The 17600-nt window shown below is 38.4% G+C and overlaps 1 protein-coding gene across 2 annotated transcripts in view; it reads left to right on the top strand.

The window, feature by feature from the left end:
• The window catches only part of pde1cb (phosphodiesterase 1C, calmodulin-dependent b), a 109330-nt gene that overhangs the window by 17535 nt on the left and 74195 nt on the right, over positions 1-17600 (top strand). For both annotated transcript variants that reach the window (XM_044367943.1, XM_044367942.1), the window contains exons 2-3: positions 10060-10110; positions 11034-11199. In XM_044367943.1, coding sequence (XP_044223878.1) covers positions 10060-10110; positions 11034-11199 — 217 coding nt within the window. The remainder of the gene's footprint in view (positions 1-10059; positions 10111-11033; positions 11200-17600) is intronic.

The following is a 17600-nucleotide window of genomic DNA, read 5'->3' as shown; positions in this document are numbered from 1 at the left end:
ACTGGGTCGAAGCCAGATTTTCAACCCACAGATAGAAGCGCAGCAGCAGATTTTTGCCTGTAAGCTTCAAAGTTGACTATCACCACACTGATGCTTTCATTTAGGATGCATCTTCTATCTTACTCATTGCAGAAATTTAAAGCTGCACTAATCAGTATGTTTGTGTTAACAGTAGGTCACATGACTACAGGTAGTGTGAAAAGTGTTTCTCATAGAGACAAACCTGCAGAGAATTAGGAAGGTTTTAGTGTTTTTCAGCTCATTGTTTTGGTTTTAAAGCCAGAAAGTTTACTTTTGTGGTTCATTCTCACCATTCTCTTCAACCTTGTTTTCAGCAGCAGCAGGGGGCTAACAAGTGCTGATAAACCAACTTTACACTTCCTGCCTAGCACCAAACGGCAGGGAACATGAAATGGTGAAATCCTGAACAAGAGTTTTAGCTATTTAAGAGCCAGATATTTCCCTCAGGAGTTGATGGAGACCAAAACAGACCTAAAAGCAGAGTGAATTTACATTTGCCAAGTGGTCAGAAACATGACTCCAAATCTGTGTCTTTCAACTAACACAACAACTTTATAAGGATGATCATATGTCAGTGTTGTGTTAACAGCTTGTTCTGCTGCCCGCAAGTGACCCCCTCCAAAAAAAGCTGAACTTGATTGTGATTTAACAACATAACATTAACATTTAAACTGTATATAAACACTAGATGTTAAAAGTTCATATAATAACGAAGTTATAGTGTTTTAAGTCAATGTTTTGTTTTAAAGCTTGTCTTTGCAAGATACATGTGTAAACTAATGTACACAACAGGTGTTTATATTTTGATCCTTGAAATTTATATCAAGTCAGGAACTTTCTTCCAGGTGTCCCCGTACAATTTTAAACCTGAGGCAGCCTAAATCAGCTTTTTGCTCTGGTCAGTGCCTTCTTATTATTGGATGGATTCAGGTTTGAGTGAATTGTAAAAACTTTGAACTAGAGTGAACTTTGGGCCACAAGGGTTCTGAGCTCAGTACTGTTATTGCATAACATGAGACACAGGAAATACTGCAGTCCAGGGCAGACACCACAGACAGGGCAGACACCGACACCAGGAAGCACCTAAAACTTATCCGACTGATAATAACATACTGATAAAATGGGAGTAAGTTTCATGGTTTAGGGCATGACGCACAAAAACAGGAGGAGGAGTGCCCTCAAATACTCTCCAGGTATCTATTTAAAAGCATTAAAAGCAGCTCTGAAAGATTTTATGATCCTACAGAAAACAGACTTTGGATTTTCCACTCGCTTGGATACATCCTTTTACCTATAAAAACCTGCCTCTATCACATGTGGCCTATATCACAGCCATACTACCCACAAGCATGGTAGTTGTCATGGTAACCTACAAGTGTCACAATCAATTGCTCACTGGGCCCAGGTTTCAGTCTGCACAGCGTTTTGCCAATCACCTCCTCTGAAGCGTGACTCCTAAGCGCTTGCACCTCATTGCCTGGCTGGACACCTTGTGTTCACTCCTCTATTAAACACTGAGCTGAGGTGTTTTGTCATGAGTTAGGCTTGTTAGCTCTGCTATGCTTTTGTTGATATACAGCTCATGTGGTGAAAACACTTTTCAGCTCATCTTTAGGGGTAAGGAGCAACCAGGCACATTTTTTTTTTTTTTTTTTTTTAAATGTGTACATGAATGCTTTTTTACTTTTGTGCTTTCTTCACATTTCTCACATTCAATACACATACTTGCATATCAGCCTTTTCTAGGGAAGAAAAGTTTTTCATCCTCTACTTTGAGTACTGTCCAAAAGAGCCTTTGTAGATTTCTGAAATAAGTTTAAAAACATAAATTCTTGTATACTTTCTCCGCCAATCGCAGTACAGTCTCTGACCCACTGCCCTTCTTCTCACAAAATAGACACAAAATAGACATACTGTATGTTATGAGAATGTTTTTTGATATTTGAAGTGAAACTGGGATTTTATATTTGAATTAAGTATAATAAGAATGAATTCACCATAAGTTGTTGACAAGGTGTTAACGCTCTACTCATAAGCATCACATCTCAGATATTAGGGATTTTAGAAAATCCCCTTTTTTGTGTAAAATTGGTGGTTTGCCCCCTTAATATACAGATTACATGAGTATTGTCTACACCAGTGAACAGGATATTCCAGAAAGTTGATGCAACAAACTATGAACCTAATCCCAAACTCTGATTTGATTAACCAAGACAAGTATTTCCTTTCTGAAGAAGAATTTGTTCAATCAAATCTAAATGGGTTTAATCTGATTTAAGCTCATTCACCATGAACGTAAAAAGCCATTTTCAGTTGAGTGCTCATAATACAATTTGCCACATAAAAAAAATGAACAGAGCTTCCCATTTCACTCTAGTGGAGTTGCAAATAGTTTATGTGCATATCCAGACATCTTTTGGAAAAAAAATAGTGGCCTGTCAACAGCATTGAAAGAGCTTGAAGTTTGCATGGAAAAACAGGGTCACTATTGAAGTTTACAGCACTAGTTATATAAAGTGTTGTCCACTCTGTCAACACTCACTCTGGGTTTCCAAAACAGATGATAAATTGGGGCACTGATGTTATGCTTTGGTATATTTGGTTCATACCTGAAAAACAGCCACCATCACCTTTTACAGGTGATAGTGGCTTAAGATCTGACCTTCATTACAAACTAGGGATGCAACTAATGATTATTTTCATTATCAATTAATCTGCAGATTTTGTTGCTAACAATTGAAAAATCAGAAAATAATCAGAAAATACACTTCATAATTTCCCAGAACCCAAAGTGACATATTCACAGTGCTTGTTTTGTCCAATCGACAATCCAAAACCCAAATATGATAAATGATGACAAAGGAAATCTGCAAATCCTCAAATTTGAGAAGGTAGAGCCATCAAATGTTTGGATTCTTGCTTGATAAATGACTTTAACATTTATGAAAATAGGTGCAGATTAACCTTCTGTCAATCACATCATTTATTAATTGGCTAATTAGCTCAGCTCTAGTCCGAACAGTTCAGAGGGCAGAAGGCATCCCTGATAGCGACTCTGTGTTCTGTGTGTATATACTGTGTATGAAGGCTTATTGTCATTTGCTTCATGAAGGTCACTTGACTGACATGTAGCTTCTGAATAAATTTGTCAGTGCTGACAGTGTGTGGGGGTTGATTTTTTTATTTTGAGCTCATCAGAGCCAACATCAAGAACAGATTTATTGCATTCATGATTAATAATCTGTAAGTACTTGCTCTCTGGATCCCCTCTGATCCTTTGACACAACTTGGAACACATGACTTTGGCATCTAACCTCATTCATCTTTGAACAGAGACTGATGGTGTAATTTACATACAAGATCTGACATTGTGATTATTGTTATAAGGCTAAATTGAACATTATTGCTTATCTTAATCACAGGAAGATGAAAGAGGCTATATCCTGAGCCTACTATATATCTCTGTGAAGTGTTTTGGTTCGGCTTATTCTACATTTGAACTTGCCTTTGTCTGCTAAAAATGCATGACTGGCCATTATTACGAGGAGGAGGGCCCACACACTTACACAATACAATTTAGCACAATAAGATGTTCATTGCAAGACTGAAATGATTAAGTATTGGACTGTAGAGCTACCTCAAGGTTTACTGAAGGTCATACTTCTGCTGCTCCTGTACTGTCTGTATAATGATCATTCAAGGGCGCAAATGGAAAAATGCAGTCTCCTCCAAACAGAACACACCAGACTCCAGATCACAAAGACAACTCTTGAAATACAATAACTTGAACATAAGTTAAGGTGGCTGGGTATACATGATGTTACTTAACTGTTTTAAATTGAATATTAAAGCATTTTGTTATAGTATTTTCAGGAAAATGGTTTTGGGAAGTTGAGCTCTTCTATCTCAGACATCAATAAAGTGGTTTTTCATCCTTGATGAGGGGATGCGGCCCCCCTCTCATTGTGGTCATGCTCTTTTAGCATGCAGATGGTCACCTCAACCCTGGATTTAGTCCTGCAGTGGGCCAGGTTATGACATTGTTGAGGGCCAGGATCAGGTTCAGGGTCCACTAACGAGGGCTGGCAGGGGTACCATCTGTCATTAATTAGGACACCATCTAACTCTCCTGTCGTCACATGTAGGTCATTGTGCCATTTTATGTAGGGATCATTTAGATTAAATTTAGCTATCAGAAATAATTAGTAATTATCAGAAATAATGAATTATTATATTAAATAATAGGATTTAATTTATATTAAATCACCACCCTCTACCCCCACAAGGCACCACCCTGAAAGACGGGGACATGATAACCAATTTGCTGTTTCAGTCTGAAAATATACATAACTATCAATTTGGAACTCAGATCAGTACTTAGCCTACTTAACTGTAACCAAAATGACCCTATCAATAACTAGTAAAGGATTTTGGAGTTCTTTGCAGAGCAGAGGATGGCAATATTCATTTTTGTACAACATTAAATAGACAGCATATATATTCAAAAGCATTTATTTCAAATTAAAGCTGAAAGGAGCGTTGGTCGGGACCTCGCACTCTGGCCTGTCGGGATAAGATCATTTTGCTTTTTAAAAATGAGGGATATTTTTTATAAGTGTGGTGTGCTTTTGTTTTGAAAGTTTGATTGACAGGATGAGATTTTCTGCAGTGTGAGACATGTCTGTCTTGCTCACACCTGTGTCATCAAAATTATGCATGTTTTGGGCCCTTTCACTTGAATTTCAATTAGTAAATTGAAAACTCTTGTTTGTGTGTAAAACAAATTAATTTCCTAATTTTCATCAAGTCTATTTTTTAGAAAAGTAAAGACTTTTAACCCACATGACCTGGTCAAAGTTTGATTGAAATGTGTACTGTCAGGTGTGGAGAGACAATAAGTAACTGCAGCTGGACACAGAAAAATACTCATATATTTGAATGGAGAGTGTGAGTGAACCCACACCTTTTTGAACATTTTTGAAACAGTCAGATTTGAAAGTGGTCAGACTTATAGTTTAGATGTCAGAAGCCTCTGTTTGACACAAAGTTCATGCCCATAGATTGTTCATGCCCATATTAAAAAGACAATTACATCTGATTGACATGAGCCGTGACACTGTTTACATAAAAGTTGGTAATCCAAACCATTCGAGTTATTACAAAGTTTTTAACGACTTTTTTTCAGCATAGTGTCATAAATCACCTATTGAAGTTTGAACCCGATGCCATTCACCATTAGGAGATAGCGTTTGTTCGGAGGCCAAAATTGATGCAAAGTCTTATTTTGAAAGGCTGATTGTGGATTTCCTGTTGGATTTAGGTCAGGAGTATCAGCACATGATTTGTAGGTCTTGATGAGATGAATAATTGAGTTTTGGTTTGATCACTCTACGACATTCCTACGGGCCGTGGCGGTCATATTAGTTACATAGGTGGCGCTAGAGAGCACTTTGGGGGTTAATTTTTACATTTTATCAAATTTTTCACCAAACCTGATGTGCGTGCCAAATTTGGTGAGTTTTTGGGCATGTTTAGGGGGTCAAATTTAGGGTTTAAGTGGCGTAATAATAAAGAAAGAAAGAAAGAAAGAAAGAAAGAAAGAAAGAAAGAAAGAAAGAAAGAAAAAGCAACAAACAAACAAACAAACAAACACGAAAAACAATAGGGTCCTCGACCTTAGGCTCTGCCTTTTGGGCTCGGTCCTTAAAAATAACAAAAGTAAAAACACAATATGTAAAACTACAAAGAAGGTGGAATCAAAGATGGCCCCGGGACCACATGGTGTCTGAGGGGACAAGAAGCAAGATTGTGTGTTTCTTTGTTCTGCCTCCGTGTGTTCGAGCATGAACACGTTAGGTCAGAACAAAAGAGTATGTAAATGTGTAAACTTTGAAGGAAAGGTGACAGATTTAAAGAGGTTAGTTAGTTGCATGCAAGGCCCTGTAGCTTGCTAGGTTAGCTTAGCAGTGTGGCTATCTAATAACCTGACTATGAATAGACATTACAACAATAAAACAGTGAATAACATTAAACCAGGTCATTATACATACACTGACAACATTGAATAAGTCTTGTACTTGGCCATGTGCTGTTGCTGTGCTATGCTGTGTTATGTTACCAACCCATGAAGGAAGAGGGGTTTTTGGCTTGCTGCTTTGTTGAGCTGGCGATTTCCTCGGTTGTGGGTGAGCAAGGCTGGGAAGAGTTGGTTCCGGTGCTGAAGCGCAGTCTTGGGTGACTTTCTGGCTTCTGTGTCGCTGAGGAGGTCAGTTGTGCTGGCTGCTTTGTTCTCCTTACAGAGTTAGCAGCAGGATTAGCGCTAACTCAGTTTTGTGGCTCCTGTTGCTTGTTTAGCGGTGTGTACCTCGCTAACCAGGGATCTTAGGCAGGCTCTCGTGTCTTCTGCTGTAAAAAAAAGAGTTCAATGTGATCTGCTTTAGTGATCAGGCCACACGGGGTCAGAGAGCTGCAGGCTGCAGCTGCAGAGAGGGGCAGGTGCAGCCCCTGCTGCAATGACGTTGCAGAAGAGAAGAGAGGCCGGAAAGAGAGAGGGTACCTCTCAAGTCTCGTATTTGATCTTTCCTCGCTCCTTAATCCTTGCTTGAACCAGAAGTCATTCTGGTACACCATTTTGAAGGCAGTCTCCAAGCTCTTATTCCTGCACTGAGGAGTGTGGAGGGATCTCTGAGAGCAGCCTTCACGGAAGTCTTTTACTGGCTGACATACCTCCTTGGATTGGAAATCAGTTACTGATTGGATTCTGCAGCTGATTGGACCGATCTGATACATCACAACATCACTGAGTGGAGACAAATTACTGCTTAAACTCAACTGTAAGTGCCCTGAGATAAACTCTGTTGTGATTTGGTGCTATACAAATAAAATTGACTTGACTTGTATCACTCCCAAGATTTAGATTTTAGTTTTTTAGTTTCATGATTTACCATTTAGTTAAACAACTTTTACTTGTCAGTCTGATCAGCAAAAGAACCATAAACAGCTTTCTTCATTTATTAGAAAATTTTTTCTTTTCATCACCTGTTATTTCTCCCGTTAACGTTTATTATGGATAAAATTAAAGTAAGGAAGAGTCTGTCAGCAAGAAACACATTTTAGACACATTTATATTTCACACAATTTATCATGATTTCCGTTCAGTCACATGTGAGGCTGAAAATCCCTGAGCGTCGGGTTTGATATGAGTTACATAAATTTCATTTTCCCTGAAACATTTAGATTAATAAGTAATTTCCAGTATTCAAGAAACACCCTAACCATATTCAGGGTTGTTAAATTATGAATTCACTATCAGAATATCAATAAATACAGACGTTAATAATAAATAAATAATACAAACGTATTCTGCCAGTAGAAAATGGTTCCTGTGCCTCTGAGCAGGACCTGGTACACAGTATAAATACAGAATGCAGGTTTTTATTCATGTGCAGATGTTTGTCAATCAGGTAACAGGCTGAAGAGAGAAAACACTGCTGCACTGGAGGTGATAACTGTGAGCCTTTATTAGTGTTTGCACAGTGAACATGTGTGCAGACACCAGTCCATCAAAAGTCGCTACAGCTGTTAAAGCCAAATGACAGCTGATTGGCTGTATGCCCTTTTTGTTGACCTGATGATGTCATGGGTCACATGCAAAAGTGACCAATGGTGGCTGAAACCTGGGTCCGTGATGTGAAAAACCGAGGAATCTGGGAAATTGAGCTAATTCATGAGCAAAGGCCCTACACACATAAGTGTTATGGTTTAATTATCTTTAAGACTTGAAACACAATCCAAAACAATTAGAATATTTTACTTTTCCCCTGCACACTTTTAATGCTCAAAACCCACAATAGAGTCACAATGAATCTGTGACTCATCTTGGCTTCAACATTATAGCAGTTATGGGCTACATTGCATGTTATCTTGACAATTCAGAAGTGTCATAGTGATTAGTTGCAGTAGTTTTGTGAAGTGAGGCTTTTGACTTGAAGAAATAGCCTGAGTCTCTTCACATAATTGCTGTGGAATGACTTCCTTTTTGCAAATAGGGGATGTGGGTTGCGTTAGTCCTGCTGATTACACTGGAAAACCCTGAAACATAATTCACTGACTAGCCTTCACATAGAAATAGTTTAGAAAAAGTGTTAAAATATGGAAATATGTGCTTTTGTGGAACTCTTGTTCGATGAGCCTCACATATATATGTCCATGAAATACTACAAAGTGGATAAAATATGTTTCATTACATGGAAACTGTCTCTGTTGGACTGACAAACAGTTGCATCACCAATTTTGTCTGCATCTCCAATATTATACACAGAATTTCAAGAAGAACAATGTATGAAATGTGTTTGGAAATGAAGGCAAATCCATAGTGAGTAAATTCTGATAAGTCAGGCTGGAATACATGATTGATTTTAAATAGATGGTTATGTACACAAGAACATGTATATATGGAGTATCATCACTCTCTCCTAGTGTAAAAATTTGCCAATTATTTGAGCCTCAGCGTGACTCAAACTCTCCAAATCACCACCATGACACAAATTAAGTTTATGAGGTATTAACTTTTTGTGGGAAACATTTGTCTACTTAATGTCAGAGGAAACTTTCTTGACTTTACTGGAGCCAGCATCTAGTGGCCAAATAGGGGAACTGCATCTTGAGGCACTCTAACAGCTTGAATATTGAGCCGTTGTGGTTGCCATTGATTATTGTGAAGCCTAATCCCTGTGGAAGTATATATCTGAAACTGACTGCAGCAATGAAAACACCTGTTCAGGTATTTTGTTGTTTATCCTCTCAAACCTAATTCTGATCGTACCATTAGTGATCAACAACTGAAACCGGACACAGTTGTTCACTTCTTGTTGGTGCAATGTTGGTGACCTGTCTTCTATTTCTGACAGTAGTGGATCACAGCATTGTTTGCCCTCCTCTACCAGTTCAAGGTTCAACAAGTTCATTCAGAAATGCCCCTCTGCACATCACTTAGCTGTAATTGTTGTACTTTTGATTGAATGACTCTTATCTTTCTCCTCTCACATCTGTCATCAATAAGTGTTTTTTTTTTTTGTCCACAACACTGCTGATGCTGACTGGATGTGAGGTTTATTTCACCAGTCTCTATAAACTCGACATACTGTTTGCAGTGTTTAGAAGGCAGAGTTTCCAGGAGAAGCACCAGTTTCTGAAGTGACAGCAACAATTATAGTAGTTTCACAATCACTTACATCACACTTCAAGCCAATTCTAGGGTTTAATGGAACAGTAAACAACCTCCCTGACTGTTTCTGTATTGCATGTGTGCTGTCTTTGGACCTGATTCACCATTTCTTTGGTCTAATCTCAAAAAGAAAGATATATTAAAACATAGACATACAATATACACATAGAAACGTATATTGAAAGAGGAATAAATGCCAAAGCCATTGAGACTCATAAAAATGAATTGTGCTGCATGTTTGTCTGATTATGCACATAACTGCATGAAGTGATGACATGTAAGGAATAAATACATTTCTTGATCCGCACTAAAATAATGTGGAGGAAGGGATGGCTTTGTTTTTACTAGTAGTTAATCATGTATACTCATACTATATGTATGAATAGGGAGTGTAATTTCCTCTGGGGGTGGGGACATTTCCCTTTCATTTTCCAAAAGTAAATACTAAATCCAATACTAAAATCTCTCTAAACATGTCCTCTGACTGTCCAGCTGCCAAAATCCTGATGAGAGAGTTCATAAAAATTTAATTGCTCATCACCCAAATCAGTGAAACACAGTGCTCTTTGTGGTAAAGTATCAAGTTTTATGATGATTTTATGATATTAAGTATTTATATGTATATTTTTACTACTTGTGTGAAAATGGCAAATGAAATAGCTTTTAATATTTTTATTTGTTTTGTATTTGTAGAGTACAGCTCAAAGAAGGTATTGTAACAACATTATAAACATAGATTCATAGTTGCATTCGTCCAAACCATGTTTTTTTGCTTTTCTTGATTCTCCATTCCATCTATTTTTCCCTTCCAGTGGCAAATGAAGATGGTGAAAGCTCCGCCAGACCACTGGCCAATTTTGCACGTAAGTGTAATGCACACTGTATTAGTTAAACTTCATTATGAGTAAGTTCACTCACATCATTCATTTCAAATTATTTCACATTTTAGATCACAGTATCAAGGGGTCACTTCACCCCGAGTTAATGAGATATCAGCTGCAGAAACTTCTGACAACATCAGTACAATCGAGATCAATGGAATTTCATTTGTTACCAAGAGCCGGGGTCTGCTTGAGGTTTCTACCCGTTAAAGGGGAGTTTTTCCTTACCGCTGTCACCAAGTGCTTGCTCATGGGGGAATTGTTGGGTCTCTGTAAATTAAAGAGTACGGTCTTGACCTGCTCTATGTGAAAAGTGCCTTGAGATGACTTCTGTTGTGATATGGCGCTATATAAATAAAGATTGATTGATTGATTGATTGATTACCAGAGCATAAATGTTAATTAAGAACAAGATTTTCCTCAAAGTAATCCACCTACATAGATTTCATCTTGAACAATGTAAATAAAGACTGTATTAAGTATATTTTAATGATTAATCCTCTTTTTAGTGTATGTCAGGTGGCACTTTCCATTGTCTTAAACATAGAAAACTAACCTATGACACCTTAACATCTCTGTAAAACATCTTATGAGCTGATTTAAGGCTGATAAAACCCGATCATCTGAACCCAGCCATCACTTCTGTGTATCATGTGCAAAAAAAACTAGCATTGACAGCATGCACCCACATGGGGGCAGCATTACAAAGGCACTCAGTTCTCTCTTACTGAGCTCCTGAAAGCCATGTACTGCACATTCAGTGGAGATACTAGAACTCTGTTTATTGTTCAATAACGTATACAAACTGCCACCTGGAAAACAAATGAAAGCTTCTTTTATGGCACCATACAAAATAAATGTAACAACACTGAGGCTTCTCTTTTGTTTGTTTTCTTTTTTTGCAGGCTCAAAGTCCCAGAGTGCTTTGTGGAACGCCATCACGGCAGGGATGGGGATCAAAGGCAAAGAGCAGAAGGCCCCCCTGAATGACCCCCGAAGTCCTGAGGAGATTCTGGCTGACGATCTTCCTGCAACAGATGAACCAGATGCCACAGAGAAAACTGCAATCAGGTTTGCTGCTGTCGTGCTGTTTCAGCGATAAAGAAAAATAAAAGTTAAAGTGTTTTATTTGTTAATTATCATGGAGTGAATCCTACTATATGTCAAGCAGCAGTGTGACATTGATACTTGAGTCCAGGTCTATACATACTAGACATACATATTAATACAGGTGTAATTTGCATACTGTCGATATACCTTTTTCAAGTGGGAGGAAACAAGGCAACGCATACAATCTGCATTGTGCAATCATTTTGTATTTTTGGACGCTGATTAATGTGACTTTGATTATCAAGTTGGCAAGATTTGAAGTAGAACCTCTGCTTGCTTTCGATGGAGAGGATAATCTTCTGTCTGACATTTAGCTTTCTTGATACACGCACATGCATGCATAAACGCGCACGTACATACACATTCTCAGTGCTAATTGTTATGTATGGCTGCTGACCTCAAGGGACGTGGGCATGATTGATTCCACCTTGATAACAAGGACTTCAAACCACCATTAACATAATTCGTTGTCACTTTTAGAATATTGAACGTCTTTTAACACCTGATTCCAATTAACCTTGATGGCTCCGGAGACTGTTACAAATGCCGCAGGTGGCGAGAAGTGAGCATTTGTCAGACGATACTAAAAATTCACCCAGTATGCGATAGCAAGCTTTTGATTGTATGCAAAATAGACAAGGAGTTATGGCAAGTGGATTTGGAAAGACTGTTTTTTCTTGTTGTTTCTGTTGTTTCTGTAGCAATGTATAAGGTGGTAAGAGATTGTGGGAATCCCATGTTTAACTCATTTTGTTTTTCTTCCTACGTTCCAAGTCTCACTGCAGTAAACACATGCCTCTTCTCTGGTGCTTCTCTATGCTATCTCAAATTACAGTGCTGTTGTTCCCTGCCATAGTCTCCCCCTGGACACAAGTCCTTTTTTTTTCCAGAGTAGTGTGGTGACAAGGAGAAAGTTTTCCACTTGACTGGACACATCCTGTTCCTTCATTTAAAAGCTACAGCCCAGATTTTAAAGAAAAACATAGCCAGTGCAGGGCAGCTAAAAGCACTCTCACCTTTCATAGAGGAAACAGTTCATACGCTCACAGAGACAGTGACTTATTTCAGTGGCATATATTAAGACATAGCAAGGTGGGGAAGAAATGCCAAGCACAAATGCCAAATGCTGCCAAATCTTTGGCTGAGGCTGAACATTTTGCATAACTGTCTTTTGGCGTGAAAGATAATGATTCATTTCAGTAGCACTAACAGTTTAAATAAAGGTAACACGCTAAAAAATACCCCACCTGCCAGTTTTTGTTTGTTCAAGTCTTTTGACTTGTAAAAAATGAGTACAAGCTGGTGAATTCTGGAAACTACGAGCAAATGTTGCCTATAGAAAAGGGCTTATTTGACTGCTATTTTCCTTAAGTCTTTGTCTGGGAAAATCCCACTGAGGTCAGGGGATGTCTTCAGCCAGGCCAACAGTGGTTAATAGAGGGCAAATCAACAGGGAGTTGCGGGGATCTACAACTGAATGACAAATGGCAAGATTGTGGTACAGGGTGATTAAATGAGCCGGGAACTAGCAGTAATCCATAAAATGATGTAACTACTGTGTCACCTCCGAGGCCAGAGCTGGCTGTTATCCCCCAGGCGATGATAATTAGATTTTATTGGAGGATGGAGAGGGTTCACATGATCAGCAGCAGTCAGGAAGGGAGTGAGTGAGTTAAAGGACAGCAGCTATTGACTGTCATGAACTGGGGTTGAATGAAGGTAAAAGTCAGCAGTGCTCTAGGTGAATATGATGAAATTTAGAAGAATTGAGTCGCATCATTTGATTAAACGCCAATGTCCATTTTCCTTCCTCCTTTTCTCCTCTAAATGGCTGATCTAATGTGCTCGGCCGTGTATCTGCTTTCCAGTTATTCTTTATTTATCAAAGCTGCTTAAGTATCTTTTTACCTTTTTTTCAGTCCATTTTCGGTTCAGCTGAATGGCTGCCTAATACTTCAGATACATAGCAGCTGCTGAATTTGTTTTAGGATTACAGCTGCCGGTACAATACAGTTGAGTGCATGCTTAGTCACACAGTGAGGGACAGAAAACAATATGGAGCCATAGTGTATAAACATGCTGACTCATCTCTGCAGCTGGAGTCATGCTGTTGTTTCAGCTCATTAGGGGCGCCTTATGCATTTTAAAGCACTGGATAGCTATTGAATGGGCTATATGGTGCCTTCATGCAGAAGGTGAAACCAGGATTTTCTTGAATGGAGTTGTGTATGACAGACTGTTGTTTACTACAATCCACAAGCAGTCCCAGTTTGCTACTAGTAACCTGCTTGCTATTTATGCAGTGTCACTACTGCCAGTTGCTTGTCACTATTGTTAATTTACAAGTCGCTTTGTTGTAAATTCCAATATTTTACGTCTTATTATAACAAGAAGTAGTACTATAATTTGTGTACTAATCACTTCACTCAACCAATTTCAATTTATATATGATAGGACTCGTTAACAGTGACTAACTTACATTTTCAGTTATACGCTGAACATGTAAATGTATTTTTAAATTGTCTCCATTCTGCTTACTGATGAAGCAGACGATTTAGAGGATCATGTGATTATGATGCAGTATCTTCACCATCATTTCAATCAACACTTGCCTCTCATCTGACAGGCAGTTTGATCGATTGACTGGTTTTAGTTTCCATTTACAGCTCTGCCGTGAAAGCCAAACTTCCAGCCAGCCTTTAAAGGGGTAAAACACAGAAAGCACAAAAAGCCATTAGGGTGATTTCATTCTGGTCCCAAGAGAAGAGGAACGGAAATGTTTTGTGTGAGGGATAAGTTATTACTAATTAGTTAAAATGACCTTTTAATTAGAAACTAATTGCTGTTGTATACAAGTGAATGTCCCATTGTGATTTGATGCTGATGAGGGACCTGTAGATGCGTAACAACGTTTTAAATAACCATTTGAGTAGAGTAAAACTTGCAGTTGTAAATGTATGATAAATATGTAATGTAATACTATAACAAACATAATATAATTTGGAACAGTCCCAGTTTAATCACAAGGGTTTTAGTGGAAAGCTTCAACATATAAAATGGGTAATTAATGCATGATAACTAAGTAAGGATTGAGGGGAAATTGCTGAAAAAATAATGAAAAATATATTAATAATGTGCCACCACATAAGATTTATTTTATAAAACAGCTTGATAGTATGCCAGAGAGAATATAAAGGTGTCTGTCAAAAACAAAAATGTGTCTGTTGAACAGAAAAAAAGTGACAAGTAGCTTAGCAAACAGTGACAACTGACAATATAATCGTATGTGTTGCTAATTTTCAGTGACTAATGCATCTTAATACCCTTGTAAATTTGCATGTTTTCATTCACCACAAAAATAGCAATTTATCCTTTTGTCATCTTAAACATAGCTGCACACAGTAGCATCAAAGCTAGCACACTTAAAACACTCAAACATTCATGCACACGAGACTCAAACTCAGACAAACTCAGCTCTATGGTCATCAGTGTGATTTATCTGCCGGTTAATTGGATCCCGTGTGTAGCTGTGAACTTTGCAGTTGATTAAGGCAACTGTCTCTTTCGTGGCAGCCTATGGTTTCAGAGGCTGACCTCTTCTTTGGCTGCGGCTGCAGGTTCACAGACCCCCACTGACATCCCCTGTACAGCAACAACCTCCTTCACTAGCCCCACTAGCAGGCTAATGAGCCTCCGCCAGCCAGTGTGACTGGAAGCACATGGACAAATGGCAGAGCTGTTCATCAAAATGATTGAGGCGTGACCTTACAGTTATGATGTTAAAGAGCTGTATCACTGCTGTCTGCCGCACGACGCCACATAACTCTAGATGAGGCTTTTACACACTATGCTATATACTATATAAGAATGAACGCTGTTTCCAGCAACAGGAAGCAAAATTGTAACTGTGCCAATCCTCTACTGATATATTTATCTGCAGTTGTCCAAAATCTGAACTCTCCTTACCGTAGGTTTGTTATACATACAGTATATACTGTAAATGCTGTTTGGGGTTATATAAAAGCTTCCAACCTTTGCTTTGATAAACATGTCTATTCCCTTGTGTGCAGCCTGTAATTTTTCACTAATAAAAATAACTTGGTTATTGATTGAAGTATAGATCAACAGAGGCACATTGGGGGTTTCTCCACCCTGGATTTAATCAATTATGAGTGTGTAGTTAATTATTATTTACAAGTGTGATGAATAGAAACACATATTTCATTTGAGAAATAAAAATCGATTTTCAATGTCTTAGCTAAGCTCACTGAAGACTAAAATACTGTGTAAATACTGTGATTTATAATATCTTTATTTTAAAATGACATGCTTTTTCAAGTGTCTTTAGTTTGAACTCTGCCGTGATAAGATCAGTCCATTTTCTTTAATGGCATTCACAAACAGGCAGAAAATCCATCAAGGGAATTTCTTTGTATCTGCCCTCACCTTTACCTCCTACCTCCTGACCTCACTCAATAACAGTGTATTCACTTTGCCCATGTAGCAACCTTTAAATACACTACCTGAATTGCAAACTGGTCACCCATGACGTGAATAGTCCACTCTTTGTAGGCTTTGCCACTGCTTTGCATCCATCTTATTGTCAAGTTAATATAGTAATAGGATCAGAGGAGTTACAGGCTGGGAGGCACTTTGGGGGGGCGGTATTTTGTTTGTGCAGCATAAATTTACCGGGATGTTTATCATGTTTAGTTGTGTGAGTTACAGAGAGCGTGGTGTTGCTGAGCCTTGACCCTGAGGTGAACTCTTGAACAGAAAATTGCCATCTATCATGGGCCATATTGCATGAGAGCCATAATTTGCTTACGACAGAGATACGAGACAGAGTAAGTATCATGTAGACATGAACACTTTATACTCATGAAAACTAGCCTTTGAATGACTGTTGAAGACAATACATGTAAACTGACCATCTAAATGATGGTATGAACAAATATTACTGATGGCACTACAACAATTTCACCTGTCTGATAGTCATATAAGAATTGAAGACCATTAAAAAGATACCCCTTCAGACATGTTTCATAACTTATAAAAATATAATCTATTTCTTATCCCTCATTGAATAATCCAGAATCTATGAATATGCAACTATCTTTCATTTCAAAAGTTTAACTGCTGGACACAAGTCCAAGTTTCCACATTACACTTGACCATGATTGGCTCCAAACTAGTTGGAATGTCACAAATCCTGCTTGTAAATACAGTCTTAAACTCAGATTTAATATGAGCTAAAAAAAAAACATTCCTCCCTCAGCAGATTAATGTGAAAACAGTCATCTAGGGTCAAACTCTGAGCAAAGGCTACATCATTCTGCACAATGAAGCTCAAACATCCAAGTGAAGTAACAAAAACAAAGCACATTTTTGAGTGGAGGGGTACTTTAAGTGATATTATTGATATTGACAGTGACTCAAATAGCTAATGTTTTGTGTCAGGACCTTTAGTACTTCCAATCCTAATGAAAAGCAACACCCAAGCCTGCAGCTATTTACACCTCTAAGCTGCTTTTAGCATGGGGTTATCCAGTCTGCATTTAGACTACATAGTTGCCTCCCTACAGCTCTCACTTACGCTCTCCTGAAACTGTAGGTGGCATCTCCAACTAACAAGCTCAGACAACTTACTACACTCCACCTAAATAGTAGACAGTTTAGCATTTAGCAAGCCAGAGTATTTGTAGACAAAAATATAGAGCTAAAAGATGACAAAATAAACATACATAACATACATAAACATGACTCCAATTAGATACTCCTGTTGCTCTGCATCTGCTGAAGTAGTATTAGTGTAAGGAGGCAGTTGCTTGCTAGCATATTAGCCATAAATAAGCACTTGGTAAGCCGTCGGTATATCAGGCCTCTGTTGCTGTGAGGTCTTTCTGTCCCATAGGTCACTTAACGCTTTGATGTCACAGGTCAGTGAATATAAATACTGTGCAGGCTGGACTTTTTCTTCCCTGTGGTTAGATAACATATACTTCAGTCCAACATAAATGCCAGAAAATAATCATAATACTAACAAAATCTCAATTGAGGGTCAGAGGGCATCATTTTGCAGCAACAGTTTGGACCTTTGTAACTACAGATGTATAAAAGAAGGGCTACACAGATGCAAACTGCCTCCACGCTACTCAAATATTCAAGTCTGATTGCTTTTCCTCTCACCTTGGTCCTCGGTTTGGCTTTTGTATGCATCACCTTTGACCTGTAGGAATATCTCTCTGGGGATGAAGTAATAGGAAGTGTCTTCTCTGGGGTATTTTTCCACCTCCATCACTGCAAATAAATATAGCTTTATGGGCGGGTGCCCTCAATTTCTCCCACCCATCCTCCCATCT

Source organism: Thunnus albacares, chromosome 12, assembly GCF_914725855.1.
Source record: "Thunnus albacares chromosome 12, fThuAlb1.1, whole genome shotgun sequence".
Taxonomy (NCBI): Eukaryota; Metazoa; Chordata; class Actinopteri; order Scombriformes; family Scombridae; genus Thunnus; species Thunnus albacares.
This window is presented reverse-complemented; position numbering and strand designations above follow the sequence as displayed.